Below are 21,522 nucleotides of genomic sequence, written 5' to 3'. Positions count from 1 at the left end.
TACTGATGAGTGACACCATGACACCTGTTACCATTGACCCTGGATGCAACTTATTCCGAACACCGTTTTTAGCATCTATGGCTTTTTTGTAACGGATTGCTAACTATACAGCATATTTTTGGTTTCTCAAATTCTTTGAGTTTACAGTTACACAAACATGGATAGCCTGAAACCGCAATTGTCCGAGCCATGGGCGTATCCTGCCCTATTTTTGGAGGGGTTGGAGTTTCATTAGCCCCCCCCCCCCCCCCCCCCCCCCAAAATTTTTTTTTGCTAATTTGTCTTCCTAAAACCCACTAGTGGACACTATCTAAAATGATAATATCAAAAGTTTCTTCTGGGGGAACATGCCCCCAGACCCCCCTAGTTTTGCTGGGTCACAGGAAAAATAATAGGTTTTATCTAGGGGCTTACCCCCCCCCAAAAGTGGGAACCTAGATTCGCCCCTGGTCCGGGTCTTCAATTAAGAACTTGCCTAATAGAGGTCAACCGCGCCAAGTCTTTCCCTATGGTTCAGCATCAGTCATGCAAACGCGAAATTGGCGACCTGCACCGCACGCTATCACTCCTCCGTTCAATTTAAGTCCTTTTCATTTCTTGCCTTGGTTTTACAAGCCCTTAGCCAAGTATACTTGGTTAAACTCACTCCTACCGAAAACGGCTCTCCGTTGCCATAGCTAGGTTAAATTGCATTCTTTGTGGAAGGTGGTCGTTGTGTGTGCTAGTCAGTGGACGCTAGTTGGAAATCAGGAACCCACCACGAGCGACGCAATGGAACCTGAGTGTGACACTAAGATGCATCAGACAAGATTCTGGTAAGTACACGCTGAACTATGTTGCTATCCATGTCACTGACCACAGCATTTGAAATTCCCCTAGAAACTCATGCGCAGCCATAGCCACAGTTCCATAAGGAATATTGCCTTGAATTCGAATCCGCTACTTGTTTTCGCTCGACCCTTGAGCTGAATTTGCCGAGGAGACTGTCGGCCTTAATACCAATCCCCTTCACCACAGCCGGACTTTCATCCTAAAAGCAGGAGGTCAGAAACTGGCATTTCTGTTATTGTGTGGTATTTTGAGATATTTAAGGTTGGCGTAAATGTAGAAAATGAGGACTCGGTAGATTGTGACTTTGACTTTACACATGGACTCAAGCCCATGTCATTGGGAGTACCTGTCCTGCATGTTTTGGATGTTTCCCTGCTCCAGCACACCTGATAATAAGATAATAATAATGATAATATGCTAAAGAAAATGCTTGACAGCTGCAGAACTACTCAACTGAAGGAAATTTGTGGTCTTTCCTCCATTTTAGCGCGGAATCATCTGGAGAATATCTTTGTGTGCATGCTGTGGTGCAGGGAAAACATGAAGCAATTTTTTTAGGTGGTTAGTGATTCTTATAAACCAAGTGATGAAAGTCACATTAGTATTCCAGCTGTCATTGCAGTCTTCTGGATTAAGCCACTCTACTTTTTTTTTGTGAGCTGTGAGAAAGGTTTGGTAAACAAGGATGAGATAAAGAATACAGTTGTGTTTGTATGGACTGGTTGGATGTTTTTAGATGCAATGCTGGTATGAAAATGTGTGTGACACCTGCATAGGTTTTGCACAGCACTGTCTCAGGTGGAACTAGTTGGTAGAAGTTTTGAAATGTGTGTAAACTCTATACTGAGGGCAAGTGTGTAAAAGAGGAAGAGGTGAACTTTGAAGCACCTCTCTGAAGTGCGAGAGGAGCCAACAACTCACTTGCAAAGTTCTCCAAAGTCTTGCTCCTCTGTCTCTGTGCGTGCGCGTCAGGAGAGTTTGTGCACTGTACGCGTGTGTGCTTTGAGCGGGGCATTAGAGTTGGCGGGCGAGCGAGCAGGCTTGTGCGCGTACGCCAGTGTGTACGACGAGTAGGAGAGGGCAGAGAACATGCAGGGCTCGTCTGTCAGGTCCGGCGGAATGAGATGAAGCAGGGGTGCCACGTGGGATTTGGCCTCCCCTCTCCTTTTACTCTGTAATTGAGGTCTGAGAGAGGAAGGGGATCTGGCAGACTCCTAGCCCTGGAGAACCCTCAGCTCCCAGACACCTCTGACTCCTGGTTCTTAGCCAGAACATTCTGTACAGTTTGCATCCTTATATCACACTTCATAGAGAGAGGACATGAGGGGCCATGTTGGAAATGAAATAATAGGCGCACAAGCCTGCTTGCGAGGGGCCTGACCCAGCTGAGGCTTTACACCTGGATCTCCTGTTTTCTTGACTAAAACTCCAGTTCCTGCCAGGGCATGTAGGGGTAGATGAAGAGCAGACGCTGGGAGCTGCACCCCGGAGTGAGTCAACAACAATGCGTTTTACAGCAGAGCGAGCTATATTAGCAGGGTTTCATCCGAGGAAATAATACTGCGTATTACTCCAATACCGTGGAGTCCTCAGCCCCAAAAACTATGAGCATTTGTAGTGATTTGTGCCGGAAAACGGAAGCATTTGGGCTAACGATGATGACGCAGAAGGTGGGCCACCTGCTGAGAGAGCCATGTATTCCGGTTCGGAGGAGCGTAAATGTGACTTTCAGCTTGTTTTTAGCCCGACAACCATACATTTGCATGTTCGCACGCTCTCCCCCCATTTTCCCAGCACTGTTCCTTTGTCACTTCACCAATTCCAGTCAACTACCTGAAAAGCACCTGTTTAGATGACAATCAAATGTGTACGGCCGGTGTTATCCGGGCAAACGGTCTCATTTGGTGGCTTTTCATTCCAGACACTTTGCCGTTTTGTTCTGAAAAGCAGGATACTTAATGCCATGTTTTTCAAGGGCTGTGGGCTGCTCAAGCTCGTTGATCATTACATTGTGCTGAGCTGTTTTGTGTTCTAGGCATTGAGGTGCTTGAATGAAAACGGTTGACGTGGAAGTTTCTGGACAAACTGTAACCCGTCACATGTTAGGTTTAGTACTTCGTACTTTTACTTTCCTGTTGAATACAGAATCAGAGGAAATGCTGTAACAGTATGCATTGAGTTGTCCCCCGGCCTACGCTGAATTTGACTTGAATCACCAACCATGCAACATTTCCAGCTACATTCTGTAATATTGGTCCAACTTGGACAAAACACTAAAACAAATAAGCTTCACATCAAGGCCAGGGAAACAAAGTCTCAAAGCCTCAGATTGTATTACATAGAAACAAACAATGATTTGATACATCGAAATCCCCACACATAGCAGAGTTTCAGGGCTTAATAAACGGGAAAGGCCACAGGGGCAGCTCATGCTGAAAGAAAGCACTAATGAATCCTGAGGTGGCTAGAGTATTGCTTCCAGCTTGTCAGGCTTCCACCTCAACAGTAAGTAGTTCCAGGAGCACCGGAGCCTGACACATTAGAGCTGTTCTCTACGGTCAACTGGATATTTACAATAGAGGAGCAAGGGCGCGCTCACGTTATTAAGGAGCTGGTCGGACACATCTCCTGCTGAACGGATGTATACCGCATAATCTCCTTTGAGGATTCTTCCAAGGAAATCCATACATGCGAAAGAGAATACTTGTATAGCAGCAAAGAAACATCTGACCTCGATTCACCTTTAACTGTCTGTGCGTGTCATCATCCGTACCCGGAAGCACAAGGATGAGAATCATGTTTACGCGTTTCTGTCAAATAACGACGGCCTGTCTTTTCTAAGAGGGGGAACCTTTTTGTGCCATAGATGGCACTGTTTCTCTGCAGAACAGGAAAGCGGTATGTTCGCCTCATCCCAGATCATCGATGACATCATAGGCAGATCATTTACTGTATAGCTCAATGGACAGAGTTCCAGGAAATGGCACAGGTTCACCTTTTCCTGAGGACATCATGCAGATAAAGAGGAGGCTTCAATGTATACAGTGCTTGCTATTACTTTAGTACAGGCAACTGCTAATACTAATACACAAATCTGCCAATGACACACACATACACACAAACGCATAACACCCACACAAACACAAAATCAAACTTGAGCCACGCTCATCAGAGTCTCTATAAAGAGGGGAACAGACACAGGCGTGCCAGGGGAATCTTCACAATGCTCCATCAATCAATCTACCTCCAGCTTCTTTGATTGGGAGAACAAAGCAGCCTCCACTGAATCAGCCAATGACTGACTGCGCATGCTAATCTGTCCACTGCAACTCTCTGCATAACTTTGAGTTTGTTTCCGTCCGTCCCGAAATCCTCAGGAGAAAAACAAAACACTTGAATGTAGACTCCGTGCTCCGAACCACTTAATACCAGACAGAGCGCCGGGTGCAAATGCAATACATCATAGATGTCCTTAGTCGTTGACGTTCACCCGTCATTCGTCCTCGGCGTACAACAATCATCCATCATAGTTCCTACCTGGCCCCTCCCGAATCTTCTTCACACCTCAACTCTTTACAAATGAGGTCCCTGGGTGAGGACTGTCGGAATCTTCTCCAACCCGTGTCTAAGTCAGGAGAGAGCCTTTCTCTCTGAAGAGGCTGAAGGTTTGCCCGGATCCAGCAAAGAGGGTCAATGTATCGGGGATGAGGAATCGATGCTGGGAGTGCAGGTCATTTCCGAGCTCCAGCCAGGATGAATAGGCTCCATGTATCCAGACAGACAAAAGGCCGGTCCAATGCAATGACACTTAGTCCAACAAGCTTCTGTGTTCTCCCATCATTGCGATGTTTCCTTTGATGGCCTGGATGAACATAAGTAGAGTCAAACGCTACTAACCCCCTCCATGGAAAATAAGTTACATCCTGTCAATAATGTAATAGTAATATAGGTTTGGTATACTCTCGATTATTATTTTGGAGGTCTATTACATTATATGTTAACTTGTCATAGGTATAAACTTGTTCAGAGTACTTGTATGTCCTGTTATGCCAGGTTGCTTTGCGTTGTCTTGTCCTAAGAATTTCAGTGCCCGGTCTGACACTGTGTTGGTCTGTGCATCTGACAATAAAAGACTTGAACTTGTATGCTGTTCCCTGGCATCAAGAGGATATGTACAGTAGTAGGAAGGGAGCTTTCACAAAAGAAATGGCTGAGTCATGGCATATTGTTGGAGTCCAGACAAGCATGGACAAAGTCTTCACGAATGACAAACTTTGGAGAACACAGCTGGCAGTAACTGAGGTATTAAAAGCACAGGCACAGATGCTAACCTTTATCGCGGTGGGACAGGGGGATCTGAGGGATATAAGGAGTTTAAGTGCAGACTTGCTATTCCACAGATGCATTAATTTTCATGACAGAAGAGGTCGACTCACCTAATCTTCATCTATCCTGTTTGCGGTTTTCAAGTCGCTTTGCAGAAAAACTGCACAACACTGAATAGACTGCCAAAACGAACTTGGTTCCCTTAGGATGCTCTTTTGGAATGTTACGTTTTGAAATAAACATGGATTAGGGTAAGGGATCGGAAGCAGTCACTTATTCATTGAAGAAAACGATGAGTTGTGATTCTTCACCTCAAAGTTCCAGCCACACTCTTGCTTAACCTCCACCGTACGCTGCCTCGACCTCGACCCAGCCACGTGCGTTCACCCCCCCCCCCCCCCCTTCCCTCGCGGCCCGGTCAGAGGTGGTCTGGGCGAGTGCCACGGACGAGTCGCCTGATTCGTCCTGCCGCTGGCCGCCGACCCGTTGTTGGACTCTGGGGCAGCCGGTTGTTGACTGACCCTTGCCCGCGCCGCGCCCGGCGGTCGTGATTGAGCGACGTGACCCGCCTGGCCCTCGCCCCACGCCGCCTGGCACGGCGGGCTCGTTAGCTTGTCCAAGGGGCATGATGGCGCCATCTGTCCCCAGGCAGAGGATCAGGACTACCCTGAGAGCGTCCACAATCCCCTTTTCTCTGCGGCCACTCTCCCTGTGGAGACAGGCTGGGGCAGAGGGCTGACATTCAGACTCTCCTCCCCTCGTCTCAACTCCAGACTGGGTAAATATGTGATAAGGCCAGGATCCAGGAACACTTCCCGAAGCCAGCAATCTCTATAAATATAGAAGAGAGACTGGAGAGAGTGGTGTATCAGGTGAATCACTGGAGTCTGAAAATGTGTTCGAGTCTTGGGTGTGTGTTTTGAGAGTTTGTGTGTGAAGAGTGTGTATTTCGATAGTTATTTTTGAGTTTTTGTATGAGACTGTGTTTTTATGCCTGTATGTGTTTTTTGTGTACTTATCAGCAATGCACAGAGATGGGGGAGGAGAAGCTGCTGGAAGGTAGAATGTTATTTATTTATTTTTTCTGTTTTTGTGTGTGTGGAAACACTCTCCTAGAGGGCACCCATACTCTGTGGAGGTGTGACAACCTCCCTCTGCATGACAATCTTCAATCCACACTCCAACTGTTTCTGAGGGGGAGGAGGAGGAGGGGGGGGGAGGGGGAGGGGGGGGGGATGGTGGCAAGGAGGGGGGGGGGTTGACAAAGAAAGGAAGGTGTGATCGCTCGGCGACTCCTGTCATCGCCCGAGGCGCGGCTCACAATGACGTTTGCTTCTCGTGTCACCTACCTCCGACTGAAATTAGGACAGGCCTCGACAGTCATAAATCACTTCCTTCCTGCCCCCTGGTTTCCACGGCAATAAATGAAGGTCGCTACTTAATCACTTTTCATCTCCTCTCTCTCTCTCTCTCTCTCTCCACAGGTGCATCCCTCCTCAACTGTTCTTGACCTGAAAAATAGATTCCATAAAGCCTGTAAGTATCGTCTTTGTGGTGGGCGGTTTTCCCGCTGTTTTCCCCACAGATTTATCAAAGTGCTTTAGCCTTAGGCATGGGCGTTTGGGAGAGAGACAGAGAGAGCGACAGAGGGAGAGGGAGGTTAAAGGTTTCACCCTTGTTTCTGTCAGGGGGGGGGGGGGGGGGCTGACTTGCTGGCTAGGTGAACGTAATTGGATCTACTGTGTGTGAGAGAGAGATATCAGAGGGAACACTGGCTAAGAAAAGGGGAGAGATGGCAACAGGAGGTGAAGGGGGGAGTGGGGAGGGAGGGAGGGACGAGGAGAGGTGAGAAGGGTTTTGGAGAGAGAATAATCTCTCGTCCTTTTGGAGGTGAGGTTTTTTGGTAATCCACCCAATGGGCACACAGGCTCATATCACTATGTTCCGTTTGCCTTTACTTACAGATTGATCCCTCAACACTGAAATTGACAGTGTGGGGAAAGCTTGTTTTCCCAGCCGTGGATAGGTTTTATGTTTACAATTTGTGCACTTGCTATACATTTATGCAGTTCAAGCAAAGAGCTAGTTGATTGTCACATCCCTCTTCCCTGGCTGTCACTGTCTGTTACTGCAAAGAAAAAGTATTTAGCTCTCAGAACCACTAGGGGGCAGTATCGGTACATCCATTGTGATTCCCAGCCAATCAATACTTCTCATTATTCACAACCACTCTTGTCTAAAATTGTCCTACCTCAGAAACATGCAATTTTACAATTGATCACTCTCTAAAGACCCATGGACAGTTCTGCTATTCACTCAGTAGATTAGGGACGATAAGAGGAAGATAATGGTTTTACATTAAAAAGCACAGTATCATCAAGCACAGTTAGGATGTTGAGACGCCGGTTATATTGTGGACAACAGGAGTTCAAACATTCCCATATCATATTCCACACCACCAGCTATGTAGATGTTGAATGCCTGACTGATGTTGGTAGAGGGGGGAAGCAATAGCCTTATACTTTTAGGTACAAGTAATTCCACCTTCGAAGCATCTCTTAAGTATCAAGCAAACAGCTCTCTGACTCTCTCGCTCACTCACTCACCCACTCACCCACTCTCTCACTCACACTCCCTCCCTCCCTGTGTTAACTATTATTGCTACACTCTTGTCTGGGCTCCCTTCTCAGTCTCCCTCACCTGAGTTCCTCCCCACCCACCCCCTCACTCAGTCATACCCCGCTTACGAAGCTCCCCCCCCCCCCCAATCCATTTCCATGGTCTCAGCCCCTTGCCGCTCTCCTCAAAAGACTATCAAGTCATACGTTTGATGTGTGTATGATAACCCGATAGCTGCGGCATGTGCTCGTCTGTTCATTTCCCCGTGGACGGCCTGTGGGTTTGGGCCGAGCCTGCTTCACGAGGGCTAAGGCTTCCAACTCTCATGGCTGTTCTACATGTTGGTCCCTGACCACCCCTGCCTGTCATGGCTGACATTTATCAAAAGCTGTGTGGCCTTATGGTAAGTCGCCGTTACTGGAGTACTTCCTTTTCTGAAGGAATTCCGAGTCCCGGAACGTGCCTTTCTGAATATTCATAAACTCGAAAGTTCATAAATAACTTTCAATCATTTTTTTTTTTTCATTGCGTTACCAAGCTACCATAGCGATGCGAGTGTTGCAGATGCAAAACCTTGAACGACAAGCCAGACAAAGGATAACATTCTGTAGAGATGACGCTCTTGGTTCCCAGAATGCCTTGCGGCAGGACAATACACTGGTGTCCGAAGTTGGATCTACAGAAATTCCAGCCCCTCCAGACCCGCGGATGGACAGAGCAGGAGAGGAGATGGAACATCAGACTTCTGGCCCTGCAAGCTGAGAACCCCGGCGGTAGCGTGCGCTCCCTGCTCCAACCGGGCACCTCGCTGGGTGTGGATGTTGAGTTGTTCTCTGACCCCAGGAAACAGGGCAGGCGAAGCCTCGCGGCGGGAGAGTCTGCTTCCAGCTACCGCCTGGAGGATTCACTGGAGGCAGAGACCGGTGAAGTTGATCGACCTTTTCCTGCCGGAAGGCACGCTGGGAAATGTGTGCGTCATCGCTACTGTACATGGCCTTTAGCAATTATGTTTTAACAATTAAAAGTACGATTTAGGACTCTGGGGGGGAAGACAACAGTCCAACACACTACACTACCTCACTATGTAAACTGGGTTGTCAGTTGAGGTTGGGGACGGTTGCGGTCGTTCATATTTAGCTTTCTGACTAACGTGTAAATATTCGACTTAACTCGGTCAGTGGAAGATGTTAGAACTCAAAGTGGTCTGAACAGAATAAGACTAAGGTCTGCTTTTAGGGGAGGGGGTGTTGAATTTACTCTCTGACGTTCCAGAACGTTTTTAGATTTTCGGACCAGCTTTGGTGTGATGAACCGCTTTCTGGTTTGTCATCGGAGAAGTCGAGGAATGTTTGACTTTGTATCAGTGCTGCTGCCACCACCTTCGCACTCCCCCCCCGTTGGGTGGGGAAAAAAAGTGTGAAAAAGGGTCAAGATGAAAGGAAAACGTTTCAGAAGGCGAGTGCTAATCTATCTCGGTGTTGTACTGTGCTGTACACACCATCCATTGACAGGCGGCGCAGATAGCCATATGCGCCTGAACATCAGGGGCTTTTTAGGCACCAACCGCTGCGCACATGCCCCTGGAGATGTGTGGCGGTCATGCAGACCCTACGGGGAGTTGCTCGTTAACACAGTCAGCATGCCTGGTCCCAGCAAATCAAGTAGCACCACAATATCAACTTCAAAACATCCTGCGTGGAATCATTTTTTCTTTACCCGTTTAGCTTTTGTAAACAACCCAGTCTTATGGCCTCACTGATGTACCGCAATGGCGTGATTGGGGATCATGGGCAGATATGTTGGCCTAAACTTTTAATGGCAATGGACCTGACAGACATTGAATGCTTAAGCATGAATGCTCAAGCATGATAGTAGGCTATGTTTCGATGCAAGATAGAACATATGGAACAGATGGCACATTCACCTAATGTGAAAAACAAACAAACAAAAAAATTACAATCAAACTACCTTGATCAAGTTCCAGACGAAGCCAATTTGGCTTATGAATCAGTCCCCTAAATGTCTTCATCAGTCAGATAAAGACATTCTGCTCTCTTGACAGTCGATGAGAACGAACAAGCTATTGGTACTGCCTCATTCAAGCGGAGAAACACCTGTTGCTTTAATTTCAAATGTAAAAAAGGTATCCATAGTCTACAGCTTTGAAACACTTTCCAAAACCTAAGCTTAAGGAGTAAATATGAACAAATATGTCAAGGTACAGCACACAGAGAGTGACAATGCAAAATGTTAGCATTATCCAAGGCAGTGTGTAAATCATTACCTTAACTGTTCAGGCAAATTGATCCTAAGGTATTGAATGATTAAAAAGACAATTACATTGAAAAAATGCTACCAACTGTAGATATTTTGGCAGCACCAATACTGAGCCATTTACAAATTCTCAACTTTTTCTTCTTCCATTCTGTGCTTCAGGTCCTGCCAGACACCCGTGTAGAACTGGACTGCGGATGAGTGTCAGTAAGTATACATTCTTCAAATAAAGTTGGGACGTCTTCAGCTGTGAGGAAAGATTCACAAGGAGTTTGAATCTGGTGAAACGGTTTTTCTGGTCAGTTGTTTTTGAGGATGGGGGGTGGGAAAAGTTCAGTCGAAATGAAAATTCCATTGATGCTTCAAACAAGCTTCCCCGCGAAGTACAGCCAACAATGTCTCCACATGGTGAACCAAGTTGGCTAGGCTCAGCACGGAACAGCTCATTAATACTAGGTGGGGCTTGGCTGGGTAAGTTCCTCACTCGGCTGTAGCAGACATTAGGCAAGTTATTAAAAGGTCCATCATACTCATTAGCAGGTGGGCCCATATGGTGCCCCAACAGATGCCCGAATAGTTCCTCGCATCAACACATATTTGTCTAAACTCTATAGTCAACTTCAATTTATCTCTGAGATGAATGTCTCGGCCACTTCATGGTTTGCTTGCTGTGTTCCAAAGTGGTTCTATCATTCGTGGGGGGGAGGGGGGGGGGAATCTATGAAAAAGAAAACAATAACAATTAGACAGGCTTGAAAGACGACAGGAAACAATGGGTACTTGAGACCAATCCTGCCTCTTTCAGTTGCGCTGAGGTAATTACTGAGAGACATAGAGCTATCATTAACATCTTCAACTCGCTTCAGAACAACCCGGTTGTACCACACAGGCTGTCGCTTTACCACAGGGGCACGGGGCACAATTTGCCTCAGACCATTTCCTCCCCCCTCTGTCCTCTAATTTCCTGTCATTCTTCACTGTCTATCCCAATAAAGCAGAAATGACAATAATGGAAAAATCCAGATCACAAATAATTACATGAGAATAAAGATGCCAAATGGCTCGCAGACACCTGCGGTATACAGTATCTCACATAACCAACAGCAGAACACCCCACAGGTTGGAGGAAACGTGTCGCTCAGATGGAGCCCTTCGGCAGTCAGAGTCCTCGGTGACCTCATGAGGAACGTCTCTCGCAGGTCGTCATAGGCTACAGAAGATGCCTAGAATGCCGTCCGCACGCTTGATTATCGCCCCTCGATGCCGTTCGCAACCATTCCATCTTTTGTTATCAAAATGGCATCAACGTTCCACGCGGGAACTTTAATGAAAGCGCCAAAGTTTCGCAGCGAATCCGTCTCTGTCTTTGCCCCTTCCGCTGTCATAATAACAGATGCTGAACCATCGAGGAGATGAGCAACAAGGACACCTCGAGATAAACAACAAAGAGATGGATGACTTCATATCTCCTTTCCCATCATGAGAGAGGTCCTCTCTGGTTGAATTCTGGAGGCTGGGCATCCAGGGTGTCTATAATCACATTCAAGCAGTCAGGACTTTTTTTTTTCTCTCTCCAATGAATCAGACGAGATTTGATGGCGGACGTAATCGCTCATCAAAAGAGTTCAGCGATTGCTTTCCATAAAAATGTAAAAAAAAAAAAAAAAAAAGTTTGGCTATCAATCTCAATGTTGATGCTTTCCCTCGTAGCAATTTCCAGAGGAAGCTCACCATTGCACCAGGTCAAGTATTTTGACGCTCGTCAGAGCAGGCTGTGGAAACCTCGTCCGCGTGTGTGTGTGTGTGTGTTTAAGTGTTCTTGTGACACTGGCATCTCGATCTTTTTGTGTTGTGGATGGTCCTGCCAGTCAGTGCACCTGCCACCTGTCAATCATTCCCCTCCATGGCACACAGGTGACCCTCATTAAGCAATGGGCCCATCTGGGACTGCAGTGTGTGTGTCTGTGCGGGAGACAGAGAGAGACTGTGTCTGTCATTGGGTGTGTGCGTCTGCATTAGGGTGTGTGTGCGCGCTCATCCAAACAGATTGGGCTTCAGACGAGGCCAGGCTTCAGGTCATCTCCCTGAGAACCCCATCGCCACGGTTACACTGATGGAGGAAATATGGCGGCGTTGCCGGGGGCAACCTTAATGGAACCTTCCCAGCTGTTAAGAAGCGTCACCGCAGATGTCCCCTCTATCCAACAATGGCAGGGGGATGATAAACCCTCGGCCCTTCCTGAAGATGAGATCTCTCTGGGACCACAGGCGGTAGAGAGAGAGTGGGGGGGGGGGGGGGGGGAGTACAGTGGTGTCAAGATCACTATTAAACTTGCCCTCCAAATATTATTGGGATCAAACCGGAGGACAAACGAATCCTCCTCAAAATAAGATATCGCTTCCAACGTTGGTCACAGTGGAGATTGGGTATGAGGATGGCTTAAGCTCCTAAAGAAACGTAACTCCTGTCTCCGATTAACTCGCCTTGGCGTGTCCAGACATGCATCTTGAGTGAAGCAATTGATTAGTTTTCCCGAAAGGAAGTTAGTCTACTTTAAGCATATATCTATCTTTATTAAGTTATTGTTCTGCTTTCAGCAGTGTTGTCTTTTATATAAGGTGAACAACATCCGGCACCGCTTTCACATGTTTTTTATCTAGCAATAATCTCATGAGAACTTACCCTATAGTACAGCAAGGTTAAATGTTCGGTGAAAATGCGTTACTTTGTAAGCGTGTCCTGTCGGCTGAACACCCTATTAAAAGACCTCAAATCTCAGATGCAAATATTCAGCACTTTGTCCCTCAGATTTGAGGTGGGCGGGAGGGAGGGGAGAGAGGTGGGGGGGGGGTATGATAGCTGCATTTTGAAAGAATAGCAGGATGGAATATATTTGAATCTATCTGCAGGGTGTAGGATCCAAATAATGTTCATGTCGGTAGCTAATCAAACCCTCGTTTAGAGCTTTATTGGTTGAATGAGAGGAGGCTCATGTAATTTCCTGCCTCGTCTTACAGAAAACAAGATGATGCAATCCGATGACATTGTCACCGCAGCACATGGACCAAATGTTCTGTTATCATGTTATCTGTTATCATACCCCATCTGTATCTGTAGGAATTGCCTTTAAACTGTGAACCGTTGCAACGTGAAGCATGACTAGTCGATGTGCTCTCAATGTTCACGTCAGAAATAAAATCCATTTCTCTCCCTTCCTGTATGCTTGTGTTGGTGAGCTTTCCACAAACAAGCTGTTTCCTTCTCCTCACCTCTCTCTCCTTCCCTGCCCCCATCCCCTCCAGACGGCGCCTTCCTCAGGGACCAATGTGACCTGAGGTCCGTCGCCACCTCCCCCCTGCTCTCGGTGTACTCGGAAGATCTGGGCCGCCAGGTTGGCTGGAACACGGTAACCAACCCCCCCCTCCCCGAACAGTGCTTTCACACAGTGGGATGTCAGTACACTTGTTTGACCTTGCGAGTTGACAACTTGCATGTCGTGACTCACAAACTGAATGAAGAAAGTCCTGGCTGTGTGGGAATGGAAGCACGCCTGGTTTGTTTGAAACCAGAAGCTAGTCGATCTTAATGCTTAATCACGTCTCCAACCTTTTTTTTCCCCCCCTTGGCTGTAGGTCTTTCTTGCGCAGTATGTGGGGCCTCTGCTAATATATCTGGTGTTTTACCTCCGACTGTCGAGCGTGTATGACGACGCAACCAAAAGACGGCGCCACCAGGTGGTGGAGTAAGTAATAAAGTATCCCCCCATGCCACAGAGACCAGCTCAGATTATGCTCTCCTAATTCACTGTGAGGTTATTGCATATGTTTAAGAAATGCGGTCAAACGACCCATTTCGAATGAGGTTTTGGATGATCTGCAGTGATATACAGTGGTACACGCACGCACCTTATCAGTAAAGTGGAGCATAAATGTCATCAAATAACTATGCCTCCTGACAAATGACCACCATTTTGTGTCTGCCCCCCCCCCCCCCTTTCTCCATTCAAGCTTGGCCTGCTTCTGCCATTCTTTGCACTACATGAAACACCTGCTGGAAATCCTGTTTGTTCATAGTGTCTCTGACGGCTGCACACCACTGGGAAGCCTGCTCAAGGTGCGACACAAACAAGTCAAATGAAATGCCGACCATGGTTGTCATATTTCGGATTTGTTTTTTGTTTTCATTTGCGCACAGGTGCTTGCTTACTTTCCTTTGTGTCGCTACCTGCTGTGGTAGCAAAGGGCCGGCCGCGGGACGTGAGACACTGAAGGCTGTGCACAAAACACAAAAGTCAAGCCTTTTCCGATGACCAGAATAGACTGGGATTGCAGAAATCACTGGGGAGTAAGGGTTTGAAGGCGGAAGGCTCTTTTAGGAGCCTAGACTCTTTCCCTCACACTTTTCTCCATCAGTTCTGTGTCCTTTTGGCATGCTTTGTTGGCATGGGGAACGAGGGGAGGGGAGGAAGCCATGGGCAGCTCAGTGGCTCCACTGAGCCCCGAGAAGGTGCCCAAACAGGGCCTTTCACTGAGGCCTGTAAGCCCCGGCAATCAATTGTGTTGGCAGTGCGAGCACACGTCCACCTGCGCCCACACCCCTACACACACACGCGCGCACTTCACCCAACGCAACACAAGGTGTGCAGACGGATCAGCACGCAGAATCGATCTGTTCATTCCAACCAGGGAATGTGCATGCTTGTCAGTCATACCATAAACGCACACAAAAAAAACCCCGCAAACTTTGAAGTTCATCTCGTCGACTTCAGATGCTTCACAAACGTCCGTCTCGCTTTGACCACGCGCTTCCAGAACAGACGGACCGAAAGAGACCCTTGTCTGTTACCGTGGGAGACCGCCACATGCACGTCCCCACACCAGGGGGGCCATTTGCATTTCCTTTAAATTGCTTCCTTGTCACTAAGACCGTGGGGCCAAGCCAGCGAGGATGCCAACGATGGCCTCGTCTGCTCGTCTCCAAGAGGATCCTCCTGAGTTTTGCTGAATGCCAAAAGGGCACATTAGCATTTTCAAGCTACATGAAAGAATGTGATTGCCCCTCCCCCACACACGGAGTGACCGGTTAAAGCCGATAAAATAATGGGATTCTGGCGCAGTGTTTCATACTAAACAATAAAGTGCAAAATAAAAATTGCCATGCTTGTTACGTTTAGGAGATTAACTTTATGGAAATGAGGGCCATTGTCACAGAGAAGTCATAATTTTTCAAGACTTGTTAAAGGATTGAGTGTATTAAAACTCTAGTTATTAACAAAGAAAACACATTTACGATGATTTAATAAGTTGAATATTGGATAAAGGACCTTTATTTTTTATTTCAACAAAAATGTCTGTCTGACATTCTCTTTTGTGTTAACTCGAGTAACTCCACTTTGCACACACTCAAAAGTTGACAACAGATGGATGATATTGGCTTTTTTTCAGGAGTGTTGTGTTTGTTAATAAGAGGATTTCCTGAAGAGTTCACACAGCTGGCAACGCTTTTGGAAGGTCAGCCATTTTTGTGTCCTTCTGTTTTTTTTTTGTTTTTTTTATCGTTTTTTGTTTTTTATTCCCTGACGCAGCAAAGAATATAGATGGTAAACATATGCATCTCCTCTCTGTTTTCCTGCCGACTCCACTTATCTGCCAGTGCAGTGTGCTGATACTGTTGCTTTCCTTGCAGCAGCAACCACACACTGGATTCAAATCTGGCTCCGAGATAGAAGGACTTTGCTGAGCCTACTTTGTATTCCAAAGACGGGAAGGTCAAACCTCATTTGATTAGAGGAACAGAAAAATATGTCTCACAAATCCGGCACAGCATTGGACCTGGGGCTCACGTTGCTGTGGGCTTAGCCCAGGTCTGGTGGTGCTCTCTGTCACCACGACGACACCGAGGCTTGGGGGTGGGGGAGGGGAGGGGAAGGGGGGTCCACTTCTTTGTGTACGGCCATGGATCCCTCAATCAAGACGGGGAACAGGGGATGAATTATGATGTGCTCCGATCAGGCTCTGGCGGCGGGCATGCCAATGCGAGGCGGCGTGTGAGCTGCATGAATAGGGCCGTTTTCTCTGGAGTTTACCCCTGCCCTGAAGAGGGAGGAAAACACTGTGGCGAGGAGAATCGTTCAATTAAATAACGGAAACAACCGCATCTGTCTTTTCTTTCTCCTGCAGGTTTGTGCCTTCTACTGGGGCTTCACCTGTTGGCTGGGATACTACATCAACCACCCTTTGTACACCCCTCCATGTAAGTACCGCTGACCAACAGACACGCTTTGTTGGGGGGGGGGAACGCTGCCTTTCGTTTTCACAGTTAGCGGCGTACCTGTCCTCCCTAGCATTAGCATAACTGTGGCAGGAGTGCAGCTTTCAACATCTGCTCTGGGCCCGCGAACACGGCCGGCGCTCTCCGCGGGGCTGCGAGGCCCCGTCAAAGTGAATAATGAGAGACTCGCCCGGCGCAGGCTGCGGCGGGCCGGGGAGGTGACGTGCTGGGGGCAAGGCATGCTGGGAGCCGCGCGGGCCGCGGCGTCGGCATCTCAAACTCAGCGGCCTCGGCTCGCTTTCTCATCCGCCGTCGTCGTGGTTACGCGGCTGACAGGTTCCGTCGTCAAGCGGCTCCGGGAGCAGAGACCCTTCATGATGTCAGATCAACGGAGGGAGCGGAGTGGCGGGCGGCCCGCCCACAAAACAGATTGGAAAGCGGCGGGAGGCCGTGGTGCCGAGGAGAGGAGCACAGCTAGAGAGAAGAGCTCGTCTGAGCCTTGAACTCTCCTTCAGTTTATCCCTCCCTCTTTCGTTCCCTTCCCCCTCTCTATCAACCTTGCTGCGAACGTACCCCGCACCTCTTCCCCTCCACTCTATTAGACGGCCGGGGTTTGAAGTGGCGAGCGTGATGGCGAGTGCTCGTTACTTCCGTTCTGTTGTCGGCGAGATTGGCGGAGCGCTTTCGAGAGATGCTGTTCTTTGTAGACAAAACCACAGGAAATGTCTGGAACATTGTTGAGACCTCACGGCCCACTCTCCTGGGTGAGACGCCTCAAATGAAACCAGCAGTGCTCAAAATAAAATGGAGAGAAGGATGGAAAAATTGCAAATTAGATGGTATATGCAATATTTTAAGGTACAGCTAAAACAACATGGAATGACAGTTAACTTTGACCATGACAGTCTCCATATAGCTCATTCCACTCATGTCTCCACACAACACAACAAAGATGACACTTTTGGGCTCGCCCACATTTGAACTGAAGTTTAATTTGCGTTGGGCTGGATTTTGCCATATTTCTGTAGAACTCAAGTCAACATTTTGTAGATGTTTCTTCACAAAAACAAATCTCAGATTTCATAATCATGATCCTCTCATCTCATACAGTACAGGAAAGGCACCACACGCTAATTCAGTAACTTGAGTAAAAATAATCTAAAATGAATTAAACATACAAAACATCATTACACTCTCAATGGGGTTTGTGTCTGTGAAAATCATTGAGGGTTTCTTATAAAAAAGGCACAACAGGAGGTGGAACGCGCCTCTCTAAAGAGCAAATTGAAAAATAATTGAAATATTCTCAGTTAATAGGTTGGAAACCAAGAATCAGTTAAATGTTAAAATAGAGTTCAATCAAATTAAGCAACTTTTTCACTCAGTTCTTATTAGGATATCATCAATTTGACGTATATCCTGTTGTATTCTTTTTTTTCAGATTTTTCCGGCAAGCAGGTGATTCCTTCCCTGGTTTGTTTTTTGGTGAGTTACATGTCATGTAGGATTGTTGCCATTTCTAGTTTTTATAGATTTAAAAAAGACAGTAAACAGTTGTCATTGTGTGTTGTTTTAATTTCTGTATTCAGTATGACTCATTTTGGCCTGAACTCAAGCACAGTATGATAATAGCTACTTAACTTCCAATTCCAAGTTAAAGCATCGCAGAAGAATGCTAAGTTAGTCAGTCAAGTCACTGAAAACAACTACTTTAAGAGACATTTTTATTAGCAAGCCTGCGTCACAGTTGAACCTCTCCTTGTCTGAATTGTATTTCAGTAGAATTGAGAAAGCCTCAAGTGTTGTGAGCAACATTTCTGCCTAACCAGTGGAGAAAACCGAAGGACGCAACTAAAAGCTGTTCTGTAAATAATTGAAAAGGAAGTCGTTGTGTAAACAGCCGTTTGAGCACAAATCTCATTTATATTCACAAAGACGGAAGGCACATAATTACTTTTACTGTGTTCTGATAGTAAAAGGCTTTCAGACTTGGATAGCCATAACCTTGAAGTTGAGATTTGGCAATGTTTGCAACGGCACTTGTGATTTTTGAGATGTTCGTGGATCCATGTGAAGATATCATGCTGAGAAAATGTACAGCTACCACTGCTGTGAAACAAATGGCAATGGCAGGATCGTACCAGATCAATTTGGCCTGATGTAGCCGTTAAGCCCACTCTGTAGAGCAGAGGGATGTGCTAATGATGCATTTCCATCAATATGAAAAAAAACGCTTCCACTTTTCTCATTAAAATCATGGCGGTCATTTCTGTAATGTTCAGAAAAGACAATTATCTTTTGTATTAGTTGGGAAAGAGCAAAGGAGAGCTGAAGTAATGATTTGGCAGAGTGACTGCGAAGGTGACTCGGAGCATGTTCAATTATTCATATGTACATAATCGCTCACTGCCCCGTCATGTCACGCCATGAGAGTGAACCCTGTGGAGGACACCCACTCTCTCTAATAGAGCAGAGCAGCGTGGGTATTTCAGAAGCAGTATATCTGGCCTGGGGAAGACCCCCTTCCCCCCCACTGTGGAGTTTCGAAATGAACTCCAATCAAAACGAAGGAACGAGGCTTCCGTTGAATCCACACCGGCCCACGGTGTGGATTGTCAGAAACGAGAGAGCCGGCTGTGGAAAGGCGAGCGGATAAACTCAAACACGCCTTTAACGAAGGTGAGGCGCTTTGGCTTGTCATCTCTGGTATATCTTCCCATCTCCCTGCGAGAGAAACCCTCCAGGGGTCTGCGATTAAGTCAAGCCGGCATCGGCATGGAGAAGGGAGGGAAGTAAGTCTGCCTGCTCTGCACACTATTAACTTCCCAGGGGTCATAAGCTAAGATGGCTAAGGTACTTACTATTTCTCATTAATGTCTCACTTTGGATGCGCGAGGTGTTGAAAATCAAAGGTATGTCGGCATTCAAGCCAAGATACAAATGGAAGCCAGGCAGGGGGTCTGGAGGAAACTCATCTAAGCCTTTCTTGGGTTCATCAATCATTCACCAGGAGCTGTTCCCCAGAAGTTGTTTCTGTTTAGCGAGCGCATCACGCTATATGATTTAAAGGCATGATACCACGAGAAGTAATACTGCTTTCTGACTGTCCATGTCCATGGAGAGTTCTAGTGAGAGACGATCTTGAAAGGTGCTTTATTTGGCACTGTTTGGGCAATGGATAAGCGGAAGTCACATGTTGAACTCAGTATGAAGATACTACAAATGTCAGTAAACGGTACAGTAACTCATAGTCTCACTGTTCAACAGGCAAATAGAAAGCAGCAAAAGTATGGTCTGCACAGTTCTGGTAGGCAATTCACTTGGATGTTGATAATAGGAACAATTTATCAACCAGTAGATGGTTTGTTTTGATGCTTTTGCTTACAGCTCTCTGTCTGAGAAACCCTATTTAACCCAACCTGCCACTGTCTTGACAGTGGCAGAGCTACTACACATACTGTATTATCTATCATCCCTATGACACACAGAGTAGAGACAGAACCAAACACGCGCACACACTCAGAAGTGACACATTTTACTGGCAGCAATAATGTGTTGGTGAGTTAGGCGTCGATGCGTGTGATTAGACATACATAAACTGACTGTATTTTGGTTTATGCTGACTGTCCCCGTGCGTCTAAAGCAGATTATCGGGGATGGTTCCCCCCCCCCCCACCCCCCGAAAAGATGTATATCTTGTCTTGAATGCCAATGGTCTGTTCAATCTGTGAAGCCACAGCGAAATGTTTTTGTTGTTGCTGAGGCAATAATCGGCATCTGATATTTCAACAGGTCTGCGAATGCGGCAATCTGTGCATCCACATCAGTTTGGCGAGACACAGACAGACAGGTAAGTGCATCTGAAGGAGCTCTGCCAGATCTGCCGTGTGGAGCTACAGGACACGAACTGAACTGGGGGGCTGCTTCCATTAGCTCCCTCTCCAAACCCTGTTCAGAACTGGCAGAGAGAGATGCGGTTTTCCTGCCCTCTGAGGGTATGATTTGAGTCATTTCGCCTGTGGCATCCAGTTCTAATGTTGTTCTAATAAGTCGTGGCCGAGGTTAGACACCTTCCGAAAAACAAAACGAGGGTTGTTCTTTTTATTGAGGGGCGGAATTCTTTAGTGCATGTTTTTCAGAGGCGTTTGTTTGGCATATTGTGACCCTGTCTGCAGGTAATGAACTAACACATCCAACTTCTACCTCCAACCCCTTCACCTGGCTCTTCACGCTGGTCCACTGCCCCCAGTACACGTACGAGGTAGGAGAAACCCAGACGTCCAATAAACACTACACATTATTATGCAATGTACGTACGGTGTTGTTAAAACCTTAAAATGACCCAGGTCCGCCTCATTGAAATCTGAAAGTCTTCTCTTCTCTTTAGATTGGCGCTTGGCTAGCGTTATCCATCATGACCCAAACCGTTCCAGGTACGGTAGTAAATGACTAATTGCAAGTCAACGTTTCACCCAGTTGTATTTAAACGTTATATGGTTTTTATATAGTTAATATGGTATTTATTCACATCTCTCTGTAGTGGCGGTGTTCGCTAGTCTGCTAACTGTCCAGATGCTTCTATGGGCAAGGAGGAGGCAAGGTAGATACCTACGCCAGGTGAAGAACGCTAGAAGGTTCTGGAGAACGGCAGTTATTCCCTTCCTCTTCTGACTGAATGGGGTCAAAGGTCAATTGAAGGATACTGATGTCAGTACAGTGTCTACACTGTGAGTGTGATACTTTTTCATGTCATTGTTATTGTAGTGTACACAGTGATAGGGGCCTGAAGGTTGTGAGGAGAATGAAATGTTGAACACTCGATGGTTCCATGAGAGCTGGGTAGGATGCATGAAAGGACTTTCATGTTTGAGAGTAGCACTATTCTTTAAATCCTTTAAAAGTCTCACAGAAGGAAGACTGACTTAAAGTATGCCTTTCTGTCTGTTTATTATGAAGAAAAGGATCATTCTGTCTAAGTGAAACGACTAACTGTCGTGCGTGCAATTCAGAGTTCTTTGTCAAAGCTGCACATGTGAGTGACAACAAAGATGGCATGCAATTTAAGACTCATAGGAAAGGTGCAAATAACATCGGAAAATAAATAAATAACGAGGCACTTACACAGCTGAGAGTAAATACTAAAGACTAGCTGAACAGATCAAACTGACGTTTAAACAGGGCCCAATGAATCTCTAAACAAA

The 21,522-nt window shown here is 46.6% G+C and overlaps 1 protein-coding gene across 1 annotated transcript; it reads left to right on the top strand.

Annotated features, from left to right (window-relative positions):
• The first annotated feature begins 486 nt into the window (after positions 1 to 486).
• Positions 487 to 21,481, top strand: LOC146222203 (trans-2,3-enoyl-CoA reductase-like). Its single transcript, XM_084691922.1, has 12 exons — positions 487 to 815; positions 6,642 to 6,693; positions 10,213 to 10,257; positions 13,354 to 13,457; positions 13,684 to 13,793; positions 14,059 to 14,164; positions 16,231 to 16,303; positions 17,763 to 17,806; positions 20,114 to 20,171; positions 20,497 to 20,582; positions 20,709 to 20,754; positions 20,862 to 21,481. The coding sequence occupies exons 3-12, from the start codon at positions 10,248 to 10,250 to the stop codon at positions 20,990 to 20,992; spliced, it is 768 nt and encodes a 255-aa protein (XP_084548048.1). The 5' UTR covers positions 487 to 815; positions 6,642 to 6,693; positions 10,213 to 10,247; the 3' UTR covers positions 20,993 to 21,481.
• Positions 21,482 to 21,522: the final 41 nt, after the last annotated feature.

This window comes from Hypomesus nipponensis, chromosome 25 (genome assembly GCF_054491055.1).
Source record: "Hypomesus nipponensis isolate SF chromosome 25, ASM5449105v1, whole genome shotgun sequence".
In the NCBI taxonomy this organism is placed as follows: Eukaryota; Metazoa; Chordata; class Actinopteri; order Osmeriformes; family Osmeridae; genus Hypomesus; species Hypomesus nipponensis.
Note: the sequence above shows the minus strand (reverse complement) of the source record. Positions and strands in the feature narration are given on the sequence as shown.